This window comes from Borostomias antarcticus, assembly GCF_949987555.1.
Source record: "Borostomias antarcticus genome assembly, chromosome: 12".
NCBI lineage: Eukaryota > Metazoa > Chordata > Actinopteri > Stomiiformes > Stomiidae > Borostomias > Borostomias antarcticus.
Window position 1 is genome coordinate 9,988,635 of NC_140245.1, and position 20,695 is coordinate 10,009,329.

General features: G+C 50.0%; 1 protein-coding gene across 1 annotated transcript in view; it reads right to left on the reverse strand.

The window, feature by feature from the left end:
* Positions 1-1,315: 1,315 nt before the first annotated feature.
* Positions 1,316-20,695, reverse strand: part of LOC311316035 (partitioning defective 3 homolog) — a gene marked incomplete at its 3' end in the record, with an annotated part of 169,352 nt that continues 149,972 nt past the window's right edge. The window contains exons 22-24 of the mRNA XM_084446776.1: positions 8,273-8,393; positions 4,382-4,515; positions 1,316-1,730 (exon numbers count right to left, since the gene is read on the reverse strand). Of these exons, the coding sequence (XP_084302902.1) occupies positions 1,316-1,730; positions 4,382-4,515; positions 8,273-8,393 (670 nt within the window). The remainder of the gene's footprint in view (positions 1,731-4,381; positions 4,516-8,272; positions 8,394-20,695) is intronic.

Below are 20,695 nucleotides of genomic sequence, written 5' to 3' on the forward strand. Positions count from 1 at the left end.
TGTTTGGCTGCGGCAGGCAGCAGGTGGCTTGTGATGAAAAATTCAGTGTGGGGCTGACAGAGAGGAGGAGGAGGAGGAGGGGGAGGAGGAGGGGGGCGGGGGTGAGAGGTAGATAGAGATGAGGGAGAGCAGAAAGGAGAGGGGAGCAAAGGACAGGAGGAGAGAGGAAGGGAGGGAGGGAGGGAGCCAGACACACTGTAGAGTAGACAGACAGGCAGGCAGGCAGGCAGGCAGGCCAGCGAGACGAGCCCAGAGCAGAGCAGGGGGACCAGGCCGGGCAGTGGATCACAGCTGCCTCTGCTCACCTGCCTGAGTCTGCTCTGTGGATATGACACAGACATGAATCATTTATGAGGGACATTCATTAATAACCAACTATGCCCTCCTTTTTATTCTCTCTCTCTCTCTCTCTCTCTCTCACTCTCTCTCTCTCCTCCAGGGACTAGTAAAGAAGAAAGAGATAAACAGAATACAGAGAGAAGTCTGTAGGTGTAGTGTTGGGTGGAATAGGAGCGTGTAGCACATAGAAGGGTGGCTGACTGATTGGGGGGGGGGAGGTGTGTGTGTGTGTTGGGGGTGGCGGGGCATGTTTGGGGCATGATTTAACACCAGGACACACGCAGGGGCAATGCTGTCTTGTGTTTCCCCATCACATTCATATACTGTACATATACAGTACATGTATAAACCTGCACATACACACACACATACTGTACACACACTCACACACACACACACAGCCATTTCAAAGCACACCCATCTGCCTGTCTGGCTTGATTGTCGGAGTGCGAGGGGTGACAGATTACCATGAATCACACGGCGACACCGAACGGCCTCTCTGCCGAAGCCTCCGAGAGAGGCGTGTCATCGCGTGGACACAGAAGGCACTACGAGTCTCGTCTGACGACGGCGTGGGGGGGAGGAGGAAGGCGCCAGGCGGGCTAAAAATGGAGGGTCAGGTCGTCGTCGTCATCGTCTGGAGAGAGTGACTGACACAAAGGACCCTCATGCTGAGCTTCCCCGTTCTGGTTAAAAAGAGTGCGAGCTGTACTAAGCGCCCGGGTTTTCCACAATGCGCCGCGCGGCGTCCGTGGCTGTTAATCCTCCTGCGTGAGCCTGGTCCTGGCCACACCCTCCCCCCGGGGCAACCGTCCAATCACAGTCCTCCAGCGTCATGCTGACCCCCACCCCACCCCCAAAGACTCATGAAGTACCCCAACACCGACCCCAACCGTCCAATCCTCCAGTCCGATCTTTGGACCATATTCCCCCGCCCCCAGACCAGCATGACCCCAGTCCCGCGACCCCCGGCCCCTCAGGAGTAGAAGGGCCTCCCCTTCTCAGAGCCCAGCCGGTTGAGCCGGGCCAGCTGGGAGGGCGACGGCGGCACGTCCTGGCGGTACGGTCCCTTCGGCGACGCCGGGTCCTTGTGCGCCCCCGGCGAATAGCCGCCGCCGCCGTCGTAGCTCCCGCCGGCGTGCTCCTGAGGGGGCGCCATCTTCCCCTTGGCCTCCAGGTCGCGGCGCCTCTGCTCCAGCCGCAGCAGCTCCTGGGCCTCGAGCAGGACGCGGGCGTTGACCCCGCCCCCGCCGCCGCCCGGGTAGCCGTTGCGCAGGCCCTGGTAGCTGGAGTAGCGAGGGTTCTCCTTGGCGGTCTGAAAACCCTCGCCGGGGGGGTAGGCCTGGTCCCACGACGCCTGAGACACACTGCTGGGGTTCTTCCTGGGTTGTCTGAGGGAGGGAGGGGGAGAGGGAGGGGGAGAGAGAGAGAGAGAGAGGGAGGGAGGGAGGGAGGGAGAGAGAGAGGGAGGGAGAGAGAGAGAGAGAGAGGAAGGGAGGGAGGGGAAGAGAGAGAGAGGGAGGGAGGGAGGGGAAGAGAGAGAGAGGGAGGGAGGGAGGGAGGGAGGGAGGGAGAGAGAGAGAGAGGGAGGGAGAGAGAGAGAGGGAGGGAGGGAGGGAGAGAGAGAGAGATGGAGAGGGAGGGAGGGGGAGAGAGAGAGAGAGATAAACATCAAATGATTTTCACGATGACTGAATAAGCCTACACTTTTCCTTTCACCATGATTTTACTAGACGCACAAGATACAGGACAACATGATCATCATTATCAGTTGGATCATAATTGGCCGTGGTCTGAAAACATCTGAAAATCTTGTGCAATAAATTGCAGCAACTCCAGCAAAGAAAGAGCTTGGAAGGAGAGAGAGATATCTTTTATGTTTTCAGGGCTGTTGCAAGCCCACAGTACAATATATAGAAACCCATACTGTAAAGTAGCAATTACACCACCTTTCCAACCCATTTATCTTCTTTTGTGACCAACACTCGCACGTCAAAGTTGACACGGTAATAGCAACTATCTCGCAGATGAGAATCGAGAAGTCGGACATCTTGTCCCTAGCGCTTTTTCCCAGCAGATATTTGACACCTGACGTGGGGGCGTCTAAAAGGCATGGCTGTCCATCCCTCTGGCTGTCCTCCCCTTTAACAGCCCGAGAGGAACACAATCCTCCAGATAAGTGACATCATCCTCATTTCTGCTTGACTGGCCACTTTGTGAGCGTTTTTGTGTTTGGCCCATATGACATGCATGAGTCTACCGAGCCTTTAAGCTCCCCGGTTATCTCCCAAGACAAGATGGAACAGGGAAACGGAAAAAGAAAGAACGACACAAATACATCGACTAGCGTCTGTCTCAGAGCTATGCATAATTAGCAGGTTTAGCAACCAGCTGTGAAGAAGCACATTATTACTGTTTGCATTTGAGGGTGAAAGAGACGAGGATTCCAGACCTTTTAGGTCTTTTGATTTTATTTTAGAAAGGCACTAGTGAGGAAACGGACATGGCTCCTCACCCAGCGAGATAGGAAAACGATCCAGACGGTTTATTTTACCGTGCGGTTCGGCGCTTCCAATTTTCTAAAGACAGGCATCGGCATCGGATTTAATTTGGTGGGTTGACAAAAGGGGCACAGCTGGCCTGTTTCTCTGTATAGAATATGAACCACATATCTCAACTGTGTTTGATATGGGGCCGGTACTGTACATGTGATGTGTGTAGGAAGAAGAAGAAGAAGAAGAAGAAGAAGAAAGCTGGAAAGGGTGAGGGTAAGAGCAGAGGGGGAGAGAGAGAGGAGGAGAAGGGAGAGAGAAAGAGCGACATACGGGGAGAGGCAGATAAGAGACAGAGAGAAAGAGACGGAGAGAGAGAGAGACAGATGAGGAGGAACATGTGGCTCTGAGTCCCACCAAACGCTGCCCCAGCTGTCTGAGCCCCCACAGCCTACAGAAGGTCGCCTGTAACATCGTTCCTTTGGCCCGGAGATCAATGCAGCTCGCCAATGATGAAGACGTCCTCCACAGCCAGTAGTCAACGTTCAAACGTCTGCAGCTTATATATTTCAAACCTCAAGCTTTGCCAAAAACAAGGCAATAGGAGTTGAGTAATGGTGTCAGCGAGCCCAGAACCATATGATACACATCAAGATAGCAGGGATAGGAAACAGTTATAGTAGGAGCCTTAGTTCATATGCACAATGGAATTTCCCTTGTAAATAACATGGGACCCTAAGATAATACATGCAGGTTTATCCAAACAGAGCTGGCCTTAATAGAATTAGAGTCAAATTATGGATGGAGCCACAGGAAGCTCTCCCCCCGAGTGCCGGACCGATGCTTGGCTTCATTAATCCTTAGACAAAGCTGCTGCAAATATTTAGCAAGAGGAAATTTGTATCAACAATAGGGGATTAAGATAAATTGATGGAGTATAAGCAGACAGGAAGCGGATTTGGGACTGTGCAGCTTCCCCCCTGAGTGGAGGGGACATTCTGGGGGGTCTCTGGTCTCATTGTAAAAGACCAGGGGTTACAGATGCAGGTATGAGTGTTTGATTAAAATTGCATATGATTAAAGTATCAGATTGTTAGTACAAACATATGGTTCACTTTATAAATGTAGTTTAGTGGAGTGTCCAGACTCACAAAAGACCACAAATCACATCTGCACACACACACACACACCTTCCTGGAAACAACAGGCATATTGTGCAGATGAAAGGCTATTACACGACCTCGGATCCAACCCATCATGTCAGATTACTGAGACCGTAACGTGAGACCGTCCAGACGGCCGGAGCTCCTTCTGGGAGGTGTGTGTGTGTGTGTGGGGAGGTGTGTGTGTGTGTGTTTGGGTCGGACGCTACAGAAGAGCAGGCCTGACCTCCTGGTCCACCACAGCCGGTCTGATCCATTTGATGTCATCTAATGTCATAAGCGTCTACGGTATATAAAGACCTTGGTCATGCTGATGATTTTCATTCGTCTTGACATGTGAGAATCAACATGTGCGTCGCACACACGCGCACACACACACACTCTTACCGTGGCAGGGAGCTGTACTGTCTCTGGGCCTGCTGGAAGGACTCTCTCTCCTCCTGTCTCTGTCTCTGCATCTGGACCTCCACTGACACAGAGTGCCGGCCCGGTTGACCGTACGAGCCGGCGCCGCTGTTGGGCTGAAACAAGGCCGTCAACATCCTGGTTACTCACCCTCATCATCATCCACACACATTTAATACTCTCCTTTATAAAATGTTTAGCCATCACTGATACAGACCGGTTCACTCAATCCATAAGGTAAGAGCACTCGGGGATGCCCACCCCTGACCCCCTCAACACACACGGGTGAGTTTCCCGAAAACCCTCTGTGGTACGGCACTAGATCATCGTCATCGTAAAATATATGAGTTGAAAACAACTTTATTGTTCAGCCAAAATAGAAAAATTGTCTTTGGTGATTTTGTCATTCAATCACTATAGTCAATTCAATTCTGATGATCCTAGTTTCACAACATTTAAGGGAGACTCGGTTTTAGTAACTTACCAGGTAGCAGCCAGACCCAGGGGCCAGGGCAGGTTAGGAGGTGACACACAGACACACACACACACACGCACCCTCACGCGCACGCACGCACACACACACACACAAACACAGGCATGCAGAGGTACAGTAGCAGGAGAGGAGTTATAGTACGATGTGATGTTAAGTGTTATGTGATGGATGTTAGTGCTGTAGGTGTTAATGAAGCCAACAGTTGTCCCGCTGACATTAGGGACCCCTCCTCCCCCAGCACAGGTCATTAAACCTGAACACACACACGCACACACACACAATCTCTCTTGAACATTCTCCCAGACATTCCCTGTGAGTTTCTCTCACTCAAACTCACAATCTCTCTCTCTCACATACACACACACACACACACTATCTCTCTCTCCCCATCGTCACTTATTGCAACCCCCCCTGGCATATCTAACACCCCCCCCTCTGCACCTCTAATTTAGAACATGTCCCCGTCTTTGTCCCTCTTGTTCATTAGAGAGCTGGGTGGATTATAACGGCTGACGATCCCTCATAACACGAGGCAATCTCATTATTTTTATGACTATGCGACTGATTCCCGGAGTATGGCTCTAGTGACAGCGAGGGCCCATAAAACGATTAGGGCCCGACAGCGCTGGGGGGGGGGGGGCCTCCCAGACACTCTCATTACAACTAATGAACCCATAGGCAATCATCGCCCAGACTGATTGGCATCACCTGCTGCGCTAGTCGCTGCCATCAGTCGCCATGGCGACGGCAGACAGAGAGGGAGCGAGGGACGCCGGCTCGAACGCGGGCGACACCGGCGGTTTCGTTCTCCCGACGCGAGGAACGAAATGTCACAAGCGGGGTTTCATTAGAATACCGTATCGCCCCGTGTTGAAATTACGGTTGCAATATTCTGCATGGGGAACGGGGGGGGGGGGGGCGGCGATCCCTTTAGTGTCGTCCTGTAATAGCTTCTCATACTCCCATAGCCAGATTTGGAAAAATACCCAGAAGAAAACGTTGAGTTAATGGAGGTATTAAAATGAACGCACCACGGTAAAATACAAAGCGCTTGGAGCCAACATGCCTCCCAGACGGGGGAGCGCGTCTCACTGCGTATAAATGACTGCAATAAAAAAGCGCCCAAGCACCCGGGAGTGAGTATCAGTCATTGTGATGGAATTAGACCACAGTACCCACAAGCCTCTCTGCTGCTTAAAACTACAGTGAGCAATGTAGCAGCCCAGCCAATAAGAACAGGGTTATCGTGTTGCTAGCCCTACGAGTTCTGCTAACTAGGGACACCTGAGAACAGCAGGCTGAAGAGATAATTTGCAGAACAATAGAGAAATGACAGGTTGAACTTGTGGGAATGTGACGGGCTGAACTAGACCTCAGGGAGGGTTAACATGGAAGGCTGGCCTGACCTGCAGTATCAAAGTATGACAACAGATCTTCATAAGGACAGTTAGTGTTTCCATATGGCTCCATACATGTTCTCATCCACATGTATGGGCCCCAGAAAGGTATATCCAGAGCTCTGCTCTTGACCTTATAGCCTACTGTACATAGACATGGCGTCCATACAGAAGTAGTTGACATACAGTACAGAGGAGTTGACACATTTGGCACCCTACTGTCAGATGCAACTAAGATCTGCTTTGATACTAAAACATGGATACTGGAACGATGAAGAAGCAGAGAGACGATACAAGAACCTGATTCTTTTCATCTCATTCAAAACACAGTAAGATGCGATGTTATGATTATGATCCTGTTTCTAAGGCATTATACCTTCTTAAAGTCTTTACATACAGGGGTGGGAGTCTGAAGTCTAATAACAATGGTGAGTGTTCAGCGCCGTGTGTTGAGGTTATGGTTCAGTAGCTATTCAACAGACCTGTCATGGCAAAGTGGGAAGTTTGCGATGGCTAATGTACTGTAAACAAAATGTGTTGATGGTGTTGTCAAGCACTTTAATTATATGCTTGCTCGACTGCCTAGGGTGTGTGTGTGTGTGTGAGAGAGAGAGAGAGCGAGCTTGTGCTCTTTCATACCCTCCTCTTCTAAGCCTCTAAATCAGGCCATATGAATCTCGTTATCATCGCAGTACCAAACACAAGTACCCAACACAAGTGACGCAGCATTTTATTGGATTCATCATCAGCTATAAAAAGACACACGGAGGTCAAAGGGATGCGTTCAAGAACAGTTTCGCAACTGTTGCGAAATTAATTTAAAATGATCAAATCGTCAGAAGCCCTCATCGCTCCGCATAAAACACGAAACACAGATTTATGAAATGCTACTTTTAGACAGCGTAGACTGTAAACCAGCACTAAAACAACAGCAAACATGAATTCAAAGATGACAGCGAATTAATAAAAACAATCTTGCATAGACAAACAGATGAGTAGTTTACATGGTTAGTACAACATTGGGAAATAAATAGACAAAGGAGCACAACGGCATACAAATGGATAGAAAAATGTAGTGAACTTAAGCAAAATGTAGTGATCTTAGCAAAATGAAAATGTGCTATGTACTGTAAAATGAGAACTATATTTCATGCGATTATGCATTGTGATAACTGACAAGACAAATGAAAGTACATTAGAGGTACAAATGATAGAATTGAGTGAGTAGACTAAATATGACTAAATGCTAGATTGACATGGTACTTATTTTGAACTCTGAAGGCTGTTCAAATTTTGTTCGATATTTATCATAATCTTAAATTAGCACCTGCCTTTTAATGCACTCGTCCCTAGTGGCCAGACCATAAAAGATATTTAAAAGCCTTCGCTCACTCCCTTCCTAGCCTAACTCTAAAAAGGCACGATTAAAACAAACAAAAGGTCTTGCACTAAATTCCCCTGATGAACAAACAAACCATTCACCGACAGACCCACAGACACGGGATTCCATTGGTCCATGCGATGGTGGGCGGGTCCTTGTGAGTGATTGACAGACAGACTGATGTCGGATGGGATGAGGAGTGGGTGGGTGACAGATGGGCGGAGTTAGTGGTGGGCGTGTCCCGCATGCAGGCGGCGATGTGGGTGGAGGTTGAGGGGTTAAGCGTTAGCATGGTTAGCCCTGGGACGCCCATAGAGGAGTTAATAATGAAAGTCCATAGAAGGGCCACAGAGCCTGGTGGTAGGGATAGTTAGTTAATGATGGTTAGCTCCATAGTCCAGCCTGCTAGCATATTAGCCTAGCACATCCGTGCAGGCGCTAACGCTAGCGCTCGCTGTCTGGAGGCTAGGGATGGTTAGCTCCATGGTCCAGCCAGCCAGCTGGCTAGCATGTTAGCTTAGCGCTCTCCAGGCTAGCGGAGGTGGAGGTCGGAGGAGATGGGCTTCGTGGAGAGGCCAGGCCTGGTGCTCTCAGACACTCACCCAGGACTGCTCGAAGCTGTAGGTCCTCCGCCGGTCGTCGGGGTCGTCGTCCTGCCTGGCCTGCTGGAACTCGTGGCGGAGCCTCTGTATCCGGTCATGGTTGCTGGGGGCGAGTCTGTTACTGGACAGGGGAGAGGACAGGAGAGACTGATGAGTGGGAGAGGCCCAGAGTGAACAAGTGACCTAGTTATACAAGCAGACTGGGGAGCAGTCCTCATAAGGGTAGATAGGGAATATTCCGCATATTTAATATTATCCAGCAATTTCCCACCTCAGTATAGTTCACTGTAACGTTGCTGCCAGGTCCTCATTACAAAAAACATACCTTTTTTTCTTATAGTCCTGTATATGAATCAAACTAATGTAGCCAACACAATCTAACAATGGCTCTGCTGACATGAATGAATACGGCGCAGAGGTGAATAGTACGATCCCGGCTCTCATATTAGTCACACACGTCCTTCCATTGTCTACAGCTCTCATCAAACAATCTGGCCGCGGCCGGCCTCCCCGCTGAATGGCGAGCGGTCAGGCATTGTTCTGCTGCTGGCGTTAACACGCGGGAGAACGGGGGAGAATGTGGGGCAGACAGACGTTGGAGGGCAGATGTGTGTGCAGAGGTCATTTCTGCTCCGACAGCGTGGAGCAAATTACTTTGCCATTGCTGTTCAAATGAATCACGCACACACACGCACACACACGCACACACACACACAGTTTGAATAGTGCTGTCAGTACAGGTGACTGATGCACCAGCAGGAGAGGGTCGACTCCAAAGTTGACATCTTGACTTTTAAACTCAGCAAGACACTTCCCCACACACATTCTATTAATTCCTAAAAATATGTAAAGCGTCATTCTCTCTAACACCCCTTTCATTCTCTCTAACTCCCCTTTCATTCTCTCTAACTCCCCTTTCATTCTCTCTAACTCCCCTTTCATTCTCTCTAACTCCCCTTTCATTCTCTCCAACTCCCCTTTCATTCTAAAGAGGACGATGATGACCTATCCCAAAACTGTCATACTTATTCCTTATTGGGATGATAAATACACGTACTGTACATTAGCTTTAGCCTAAAAGCTAATTTCAGCTAATCCTCAACGGCAGTACCTTTCTAAACAGAAGAGAGACAGAGCCGGTTTGCCTCTGTGAGGGTTTGGGACCTGTCATCTGCAATCTGGCTAATCCATGTATGACGTAGCTCAGACGTGACCTCCTCTTTGAGCACGCGTGACCCCGGGCGGAGCACACATGTCTAACGGGTCTAACAGGCCACGGCCCCAGCACTGGTCAGGGAGGAAGCCTTTTATCAGATCCCGGGGCCACGCAACCTGCTAACAGATGGCTCCACACAAAAAAATAGACCCAAGTAGAATAGAACAGAATAGGTTTGTACAGCAGAGCTTATTCTATAACAGAATTCATTTGTAGATCCTACAGTATTCTACTCAATAAACAGCACTATGAAGAGTTAGCCTAATTCATAGTCCATTCCAAAAATCGCATTTTTCATAATCACTGCTCATGAGAAGTAAGAGGAATGTTTGTGGTCGTTAACAGACCAATATCACTCCTGCTCAAGAGAGATAACGAGGGACAATGAAGAAAACATCAGGGTTTTTCTTGTCAAAGATTTTCTCCTCGAACAGAAGAGAATCAATCAGAAATTAAAGTTACAAAGATACAGAGGAAAAACACCCTGGAGAGAGAGGGGGAGGGAGGGAGAGAGGGGGAGGGAGGAAGAGAGAGAGAGAGAGAGGGGGGGGGGAGAGAGAGAGAGGGGGAGGGAGAGAGAGAGAGAGAGAGGGGGGGGGGGGAGAGAGAGAAAGGGGGAGGGAGAGAGAGAGAGAGAGAGAGAGATGGGGAGAGAGCAGATTTAACCTTAGCTGAGCTCACTTTAATATCTTGTGTGTGTGTGTGTGCGTGTGTGTGTGTGTGTGGAGCTGAGGGTCAGTGTGCTGTCCAGGGTCTCTGCGGACGGCTCATTAATAATGGCGTCAGCTGGTGTCTGTTGATTGGGCTGCGATAGGAGGGCTGTTTACCCCAGGACAAGGGTGTTAGAACAGGATGTGTGCCCTGTGATTGATTGATTGATCGATCGATTGATTGGTTGATAGTCGGTCTCAAGCCTAGGGCTAGGTCAGGGGGATATTACGAAGAAATGCGTCTGGTTGTGGACAGCTTGCGACGTCAGCACAACGTTGCGGTCTAATATACCGTAGTAAACGACTGAAATGACGAATGAGAGGTTGCGAGCTGTGGCTGTTCACACATGAATTTTCCGACTGCCGACAGAAGCAATTTAACTAAACAATGTCAATAAAGTTTCGCTGAAATGAAATGAACTCCGTAAAGAAAAAGCGAGGAGAGTCCAGATGGGCTCTTGATTGAACACTACCAGTGTAGCGACGGACTCCTGCACACTCTGGCCTTGAGGGGAAGATCTGTCCTCCAGATGCTGACTCACTCCCGTGTGGCCTTGAGTGAAACGTAAAGGGTTAAACTATGCTAACTGTCTTTAAATACTTCCTACCTCAATTTATAGCAGCTGTATGTACGGACGTACATCTGAACCCTCAGCTCAGGAGATGGAATTCACATTCCAGTCGAGAGAGAGAGAGAGAGAGAGAAAGAGAGAGAGAGAAAGAGAGAGACAGAGGGAGAGAGAGACAGAGAGAGAGAGAGAGAGGGAGAGAGGGGGGTGACAGGTCAAGATTGAGTCCATGCTGTACCAATAAGCTTCATCTGCTATTGCGGGTACAGATATAGACACAGTTATCAGATATTGTGCAAGTTGAACTTAAAACTACTGCGAATGAAGGTTTTTACAGCGGGATTCTGCGATTGCTGCCCATCTACAGTATCTGTACACTATTTTATTTTTACTATTCACAGGATAAAGCATCCAACTATTTTGGGGAATTTTAGTTGGGAAAGACAGTAGTTGGCCACGGCAAGTTTTTAGTTAAGGTCAAGTCAAGGTTGGACATTCATGTACATGTACAGTAGGCTACAGTTCAGCAACACTTCTTCTAAGTCCTAGAGAGCCTCATCACATATACCCACACCCACATCGCCCCTTTGAAGAGATCCCAAATCAAAGCTCGCCATGCCATGAACAGTAAGTGACAGTAGCAGCTGATCAACAGTCCTAATCCCCTGGATTACATGTGAATGCTCTCATTCAGAGTCTCTAATCCCAGTCTGAGTAGCATCACAAAAGACATGAATGGAACCCGGCACATCGTCTTACGCCTAGGACTCTTACCCTCTACACAGAGAGAGAGAGAGAGAGAGAGAGAGAGAGAGAGAGACAGATATAGAGAGGGAGAGAGAGAGAGAGACAGAGAGAGAGAGAGAGAAGACAGAAGGCTGCTCCTGAGAATGAAGCGTTGGATTAATCTTGCGTTCTCTGAACATCTGGACGGTGTGGATCTCAGGACTGTTAAAGCCAGCTGCCCACAGCCTCCCTCCCCAGATGTCCGCTGGGCCCCGGGGGGCCCCGTGTTCACCCAGACCTTCTGGGACAGACGTGCCCGGCTAACGGCTGCCGGGTGGACATGAATAGAGCTGTGAGGGTCCCTGAGGGTCCCTGAGGCCCCCGCGGCCCCCGATGGCTGTTCACTGTGACCTTGGGTCTGAGGGATGGGGGCCACAAGGCTGGTCCACACGGGGCAATCACACAGCTGGTCCACACCGGACAATCACACAGCTGGTCCACACTGCACAATCACACAGCTGGTCCACACTGCACAATCACACAGCTGGTCCACACCGCACAATCACACAGCTGGTCCACACTGCACAATCACACAACTGGTCCACACTGCACAATCACACAGCTGGTTCACACTGCACAATCACACAGCTGGTCCACACTGCACAATCACACAGCTGGTTCACACTGCACAATCACACAACTGGTCCACACTGCACAATCACACAGGAAATGTGGCAACTGAAACGTTACACAATTTGCCAAATTTGATTGAAAAACAGATTAATGAGCATATTCAAATAGTGATACAAATGCCCATCCCTAAAAGATAACATTGACAGGCAGAGTAGGTGGAGTGAAGGGTTTGATAAAGAATGTGAAAAACAAACTGTTAGTCCAATAAGCAGCCTATGGTAAGGGAAGGGATTTTCATATGTGGGGTTGGTTGATACTGTATCTTCCACACCAGTGAATAATCCTTAATATGAATTTCCAAATAAAAATAATCAACTTTTAATTAAAATCTACCGTTTTAATTAAATGTTTAATTAAAAGGGATTAACCGTGTGGAGATGTGACTGTTCTACTGACTACAGTGTGGGGTAATTATATAAACATTAACTGATCAAATGATATGGAGGGTAAAACTAGTGTGTTCACAAAAGCATTTTGTTGCTGTTGGTTCCACTACCATCAGAGAGAGAGAGAGAGAGAGAGAGAGAGAGAGAGAGAGAGAGAGAGAGAGAGAGAGAGCGAGCGCGCAGCTGGTTGAGCCTCTCCCCCACTCAGTGAAAAATGAACTGAGATGCTGAAGCCAGATAATCCAGTCGTATCGATCGAGGGCACTGAGACATCCACACGGAGACTGATGACTTTGCTAACCGCTAACAGCTAAAGGGTAATTCCGTTGTAGCTAGCCTCCTATAGCTCAGGCGCTGAGAGACAGCACAGATTCGGTTAGATCCTGAGTGCTCACCAAGACTAACAGAGATTATATTGCTACTGTTGCTAGAGAGATTAAGGGGATCCACAGGGCTCTCTGTGGTCTGAAGTAAGTACATTTAGACTATCATTATCTTAATCTAGGATTATCTGGAATTACACAGGGAGATACAGATTGATGATCCTTACTTAAAGAAGAGACTGAGTAACTGTGAGCTCACATTCTGTTTGGCAAACATTTCGGCAGCAATATCCGAGTTGTAGAACAGGTATAGTTCTGAACACAAGTGTTCAGCAGTGATGTTCATGTGTGCTCAGTGTGACAGACACCGGGCTGCAGGCTAACGGGGCTAGCAAGTGTCCATAAACCAGGCCACACCACGCGCTTCAAACGTGATATTGACACACACACACACACACACACACACACACACACACACACACACACACACACACACACACTTCTCTCGGTTCACACAGGGCACTGCCACTGGCACAGCGCCAGCTCATGCTGCCAAGCTAAATCTCTGTTTACATGAGGAAGAAATATGGAGTCTTTGCTCACCATGGTGAAGAACTGCTCAGGGCACAGGACAGCAGGAATGCGCACACGCACACACGTACACACACACGCACGCACACACACACTAACCCACAGGCGATGATAGCACTCCTGGGAGGTGGAGTGGAGACTTGTGGAGACGGCAGATTTAAATCTGACATAAATCACAAGGTCATAAATCCAGATATATGATGCATCACTTTGAGGACGTACAGTTCAGCGGGGTATCAAAGCAGACATGTACGGTAGCTAAACCTCTAGCAGCTTCCTCTGTCACAACTGTAAACAGGAAGAGTTACAGTCAGCTCAGGTGAAGAGAGTCGCAGTAGAGCACCACCTAACACAATAGCGCGGTTACACATCAAGGCAATTATTCAAAACAGACAGCGAGGTAAAAAGGCCACAGTGCATTACTGGGTTTTCCTCTCGTTAAAGAACAGCGCATCCTGGTCCAATCCCACAGGCTTGCCACCCCGCACACAACCTAGACAGAAACATCTAAAACCATCCACATAATAGCTTCCATTTAATTGGCTTTTCAGCTTGACAACACGTCCGTACCTCCCGATATTTTCCACTGTGCCCGCCGCTGGGGGGGGGGGGGGAAGAAACGAGCAATTCTGAAACGTACTGTAATACAATATGTGTGTGATACACACGCACCAAATCGGCCCCGTTAGACAGACACGGTTAAGTGGGTTTCGATTTCCATCTGCGGCGCCTCGCATAGCTATAAGAGGGGGGGGGGGGGAGACGCGGTATTCGTACATGCTTTTAATTTCTGGCCAATTTCAAGCTTTACCAGCATGTGCATCGCCGGTGCATACCGGGTTACAGGCTAATAAATTGAGCTACGCTTCCTGTATTTGTAGCACTGGTCTGTGTTGTGTTTTTCTGAGGGAGAAAGTGACGAGGGAGGGAGGAGGCGTTTCGAGGCCGGGCCCTGCGTCTAATACTCCAAAACTGTTTGAGTAGGAGTACGTCCTGGACTCAGAATGAGCTTGTTAGAAGTGCTCTTTGGATGGGGATACATGCTCTTTAAAAGGGTTAAAAACCCTTGATTATCATGGCATGGTTGTGTTAGACTGTGAAACCAACTCAGACGCGACAGCATCAAGCCGTTGCTCAGGAAGTCTATCAGCTGTGTAATATGGTGGATACTTTCCCCTCCAGACCTTCCTAGCACTCTGACTGTGCTCAGTCTGTATCAAACGTAATCAAGACCCAAAGAAAGTCCCTCCACTGACAGTCATTTCTAGTAAATAATCATGTTTTTCAGGTGAAACCGCCTCCATAATCCACCCCTCTTCATTTCTCCCAGGTCCTACAGAAGAGCCCACGGTGGAGGACAGAGATGACTGAGGCCCACGGTGGAGGACAGAGATGAGGTCCACAGTAGAGGACAGAGATGAGGCCCACGGTGGAGGACAGAGATGAGGCCCACAGTAAAGGACAGAGATGAGGCCCACAGTAGAGGACAGAGATGAGGCCCATAATGGAGGACAGAGATGAGGTCCACAGTAGAGGACAGAGATGAGGCCCACAGTAGAGGACAGAGATGAGGCCCACAGTAGAGGACAGAGATGAGGTCCACGGTGGAGGACAGAGATGAGGCCCATAATGGAGGACAGAGATGAGGTCCACAGTAGAGGACAGAGATGAGGCCCATAATGGAGGACAGAGATGAGGCCCACAGTAGAGGACAGAGATGAGGTCCACAGTAGTGGACAGAGATGAGGCCCACAGTAGAGGACAGAGATGAGGCCCACAGTAGAGGACAGAGATGAGGCCCACAGTAGAGGACAGAGATGAGGCCCACAGTAGAGGACAGAGATGAGGCCCACGGTGGAGGACAGAGATGAGGCCCACGGTGGAGGACAGAGATGAGGCCCACAGTAGAGGACAGAGATGAGGCCCACAGTAGAGGACAGAGATGAGGTCCACAGTAGAGGACAGAGATGAGGTCCACAGTGGAGGACAGAGATGAGGCCCACAGTAGAGGACAGAGATGAGGCCCATAATGGAGGACAGAGATGAGGTCCACGGTGGAGGACAGAGATGAGGTCCACGGTGGAGGACAGAGATGAGGTCCACGGTGGAGGACAGAGATGAGGCCCACAGTAGAGGACAGAGATGAGGCCCACAGTAGAGGACAGAGATGAGGCCCACAGTAGAGGACAGAGATGAGGCCCATAATGGAGGACAGAGATGAGGCCCACAGTAGAGGACAGAGATGAGGCCCACAGTAGAGGACAGAGATGAGGCCCATAATGGAGGACAGAGATGAGGCCCACAGTAGAGGACAGAGATGAGGTCCACAGTAGAGGACAGAGATGAGGCCCATAATGGAGGACAGAGATGAGGCCCACAGTAGAGGACAGAGATGAGGCCCACAGTAGAGGACAGAGATGAGGTCCACAGTAGAGGACAGAGATGAGGTCCACGGTGGAGGACAGAGATGAGGCCCACAGTAGAGGACAGAGATGAGGCCCCCGGTGGAGGACAGAGATGAGGCCCACGGTGGAGGACAGAGATGAGGCCCACGGTGGAGGAGGGAGATGAGGCCCACGGTGGAGGACAGAGATGAGGCCCACGGTGGAGGAGGGAGATGAGGCCCATGGTGGAGGAGGGAGATGAGGGTGAACACCAGATCTTATCCATATTAACACGGCTCCGTCTCCCATCAGAGACAGCTGAGTGCTGCCATAACGCTGGCCTGCCACAGACATGATGGACTGCGCTGGTGTCAGCGTGTGATGGATAGGGCTTCGGCTACAACAGGGTGTGTGTGTGCGTGTGTGTGTGTGTGTGTGTGTGTGTGTGTGTGTGTGGGAGTGCGTGTGTGTGGGAGTGCGTGTGGCGGTAGATTGGGGGTGACAGTGGGATAAAGACAGCCAAGAGGGCTGGGTTTAACATGGTTGACTATACACACACACACACACCCACACCCACACCCACACCCACACCCACACCCACACACCCACACACCCACACACACACACACACACACACACACACACACACACACACACACACACACACAGCCTGTCCTTTCCAGAGTTAATTGGAATCTCCATCCATCTTGTCACACCTTTCAATCAGTCAATGGACCAATCCCTGATGTCAGAGGGAGGCACTCACTGTAATAAATCCATCTACAGCCTCACAATATGATTATGACCCTAGCGACTGTAACCAAGGCTGCCAATCATCCTAATCACCGCATCGCCACTCGTCACTGTGACTCAGCTCAGCCAATCACATGGCTGATCTGTTACCAGGCAACCAGGTCTATCAAGGACACTATTTGAGGTGTCCGTGAAGTGAATCTTAACAGTATTATCCCACGCGGAGCCTCTCTGGGTCCACTAGCTCATAGCGGTGTTGGTCGGGTGGCGAGGCCCAGCCGTGACCCGTCTGAGATGGGCAGGCGGTGCTCCTGATAGGCTGAGGGAGAGAGAGAGAGGGATTGTGGGAAGGCGGTGTGCCTGATAGGCTGAGGGAGAGAGAGAGGGGTTGTGGGAAGGGGGGTTCAGACTGAGGGAGAGAGAGAGAGGGGTTGTGGGAAGGGGGGTTCAGACTGAGGGAGAGAGAGAGAGGGGTTGTGGGAAGGCTGTTCCTGATAGGCTGAGGGAGAGAGAGGGGGGTTGTGGGAAGGCGGTGTTCCTGATAGGCTAAGGGAGAGAGAGGGTGGTTGTGGGAAGGCGGTGTTCCTGATAGGCTGAGGGAGAGAGGGTGGTTGTGGGAAGGCGGTGTTCCTGATAGGCTAAGGGAGAGAGAGGGGGGTTGTGGGAAGCAGAGCAGGTAGTGGAGAGATCAGGCTGAACACACGTAGGAGAGAGAGAGGTAGAGACAGGCTGCGTGTGGTGATGGAAGAGTTTAATATTTCCTGAGCGAACTGAACTCTTGGGTTGAACAGACTGGGGAGAAGAGGGGTGTGTGTGTGTGTGTGTCAATCTTTCTTTAAGTCTACCTGCCCTTCTCTCTCCTTAACTCTCCCTCTCCCATGTCTCTCTCTCTCTGAGTGTGTGTGTGTGTGTGTGTGTGTGTGTGGTCGGGTCCAAGTGACTCAGCAGCTGTGACCGACCGCATGTCTGATTCAGGATGCTGTCTGCCTGGTCAGAAAAGAGAGAGGTGTACGCATTCATTCTGCACACACTCACTGACTCACACACACAGAGTCACTGACTCACTCACACACTCACTTACACACACACACACACACACACACTCACTGACTCACTCACTCACGACTGAGGCCAAAACACATCGCTCAGGCAACGAGAGCTTCCAGCTGTTAAAACGACAATACGAGAGGATGGAGGCTATCCCTTTATACGCTCCGAGACAGGAAAAGAGGTACATCAACGCCCATATATGGCCGGCGCAGGTCACGGAAGCTCCAGGAGAGAGAGGCGGGGACAGGAGAAGCAGAGTTTGACCGCGGGACCGTTGAGAACGTGGGGGTGTGAGCTGATAGCACTGGTCACTCCAGCGTGGGGTTGGGGCGCGGGAGGGGAGGGGCGCGCGGGAGGGGAGGGGCGCGGGGGAGGGGAGGGGCGTGGGAGGGGAAAGGCGCGGGAGGGGAATCGGATTGGAGCTGTCTCATTTTGAGACGAGGCATCATCTGAGCGCCGTGTGCTTCTCTCTGCCCCCCCCCCCCGCCCCTGACCCCCCACCACCTCTCTCTCTCTCTCTCTACCCGTCCCTCTACTCTCACCTCATCTCTCTACTCTCTCTCCCTCTCCCCCCATCTCTCTCCCTCCCTCTCCCTCTCTCTCTCTCTCCTTCAAACCTTTCCTCGCTCCTTCTCACTCTCTCTCTCTCTCTCTCCCCATCTCTCTCTCTCTCTCCCCATCTCTCTCTCCATCTCTCTCCCTCATTCTCTTTGGTTCAGCAGTAGAAGCCCATCTCAGTGACTGATGATGCTCTCCCAGCGCCGGTCCCCCCGTCAGGTCTGTAATGGCTCCAGGCACCAGGCTCCGGCAACGTCTGATAGATCATCATCCCAGTCAAATTAGGTTCCATTATCTTCAGGCACCAGGCCCTCCTCTCCTCTCTGTCTCTGAGACCGACTGACTGGGGTGGGTGGGGGTGGTGTGTGTGTGTGTGTGTGGGGGGGGGGGGGGGATGCACTAAAGGCAGCCATTTTGCATAAAGGCAGGGTTCAAAACTAACATTTTCCACTGGTGGCACTGGTGCTACCAACCTTTTCAGTTAGTGGCACCAGACATAATTTGGTCGCACCAGTTGTTTCAACGGCGCGCAGCAATAACGCGTCCCATTACAGACGTGTCTAACCACTGTGATTGATACGCGTACGGTCTTTTTCTTCCCCGGCAGCTGCGGTGGTCGGTCTGCTCGTCTCCCGTCGGCGTCATTCTCCTCACCCAACGGTTCTGTTTCCACATGTTTCTCATGATCGGTCCCTGAGGTTTGTGATTGACACGGCATATTTTTTTCTGGCAAAATATGAGTCGATTCCGTGTTTCATTTGCCTTGGACTTCACAAGCTAACGCTAGCATGGATTAGGCTGTGTGGGACTGTTAGAATTTTTTTTTCTCCACTCTCCCTGTGGTCGTGCGATCAAGTGTGTAGAATAGCCTGCGAGCGTCTCGCGATTCAACATCCCCCACGTAACAAACGTGATCAGATGCTATTTGCACAGATGATCAGCGTGAATACGTCTCTTTTGTTACTTGCACCAGTGCGACCCACCCAAATTTTATATCGCACTACCAAAAAAAAGGTTGCAAATGCAATCAATTTGGTAACAGTTTTGAACCCTGAAAGGGTATACAGTATTTGATGTGGTTTGATTAATATAGTACTGCCATGACTGGCACAGAGATTCAATCAAACCTGTGCTGCAGTATTGTCTACGGGGGTGAAAGTACAGTAGTTCCTACTGGAAATGAAGACGCAATACTAAATAAATGCCACAATTCTAGACTTACAGTATTGATTCCAAGTCATAGCTACCTAGCTGTAGCTGTGTCTAGCTGCTTTCAGTATCTAAAACAGGCCATAATAGTGAAAGAGCAAGTCTGTGTTTAATCAGCCCAGTAATATCTTAGTTCTTATTGGAAACATTAACCCTCTCAACACTTCTTTGAAGCCACAGATTCTGAGCGAAGTCTCTTGTTTAGTTTTTTTTACGAGGGCATGGCACGAACACACAAGAGGAGAACGTTGCTGCGCAGGAGAAACACTATACCCTGTCACAAACTATTCAATTCAGGTTTTGGAGCCCGCAAACAAAATGATTTCCAGACATTGAAGAAAATGTATTTTGTGTGAAGAAAGAAGACATCTTGAATGAGCATCCTAGATGAGAGTCGATGCGGCTCTCCCTCACAAAATAAGATGTTTGAAATGTCTGGGAACATTTACTGTAGACGCACTTAAATAAAATAAAATAAATAATAAAATAAAAAACAGGGGATACCAACCAAATTTGTTGTGAGATAAGATAATAAGATTCCAGATCATTCTCTCCAATATTTTAACTAATGTAACTTCAAAAGACATCAAACAAGTGAGTTTCCCCAAGAGTTTCGCAAAACTACGCTACAAACGTGTTTCCTGTTCAGAGCAGCTCCTCCGAGGTTTGTGAGCCCAAGCAGAGAGGGCAGATGTGCTGGTTAACCGGCTCTCTGTCTCAGGAGATCTGTCAGAATATCAGGATATCCTGGGCACTCCTCCTCTTCCTCCTCCGAAGATGAAGGCCTGGGGCACCAGGAACAGAGCGTCTGAACACACACACACACACGCGCACACACACACACTTTCCTGCTTTTCTAAAGACAAACATTTCAAAGAGGGCCCTCCAGATAGCCGCCAACCCAGTAGGAACAGCACTTCCTGTCCTCCCTCCCTCCTCTCCTCCTCTCCCCCCTCCTCCTCCTCCTCTCCCCCTCCTCCTCCTCCTCTCATCCTCCTCCTGTCTTTCAGCGCGTCTCTTCCTCCCCCCCACAGTGCTGCTGGCCCTTGGGGACTTGCCCATAGATGGGATGTTCTCCATGCATGGGCTTTGCGTTGAGCCGTGAAAGCTCAACCTCTTCCCTGACCCAACACTACTGAACGCCGCTACTGCTCTCTTCCTGCCGGGCCAGCTGCTCAGAGAGCCGCAGTAAAGCCCATCTGTTCTGACCACACCGACCGGCCCGGACAGTCGCTCAGTCATATAAAACCAACCA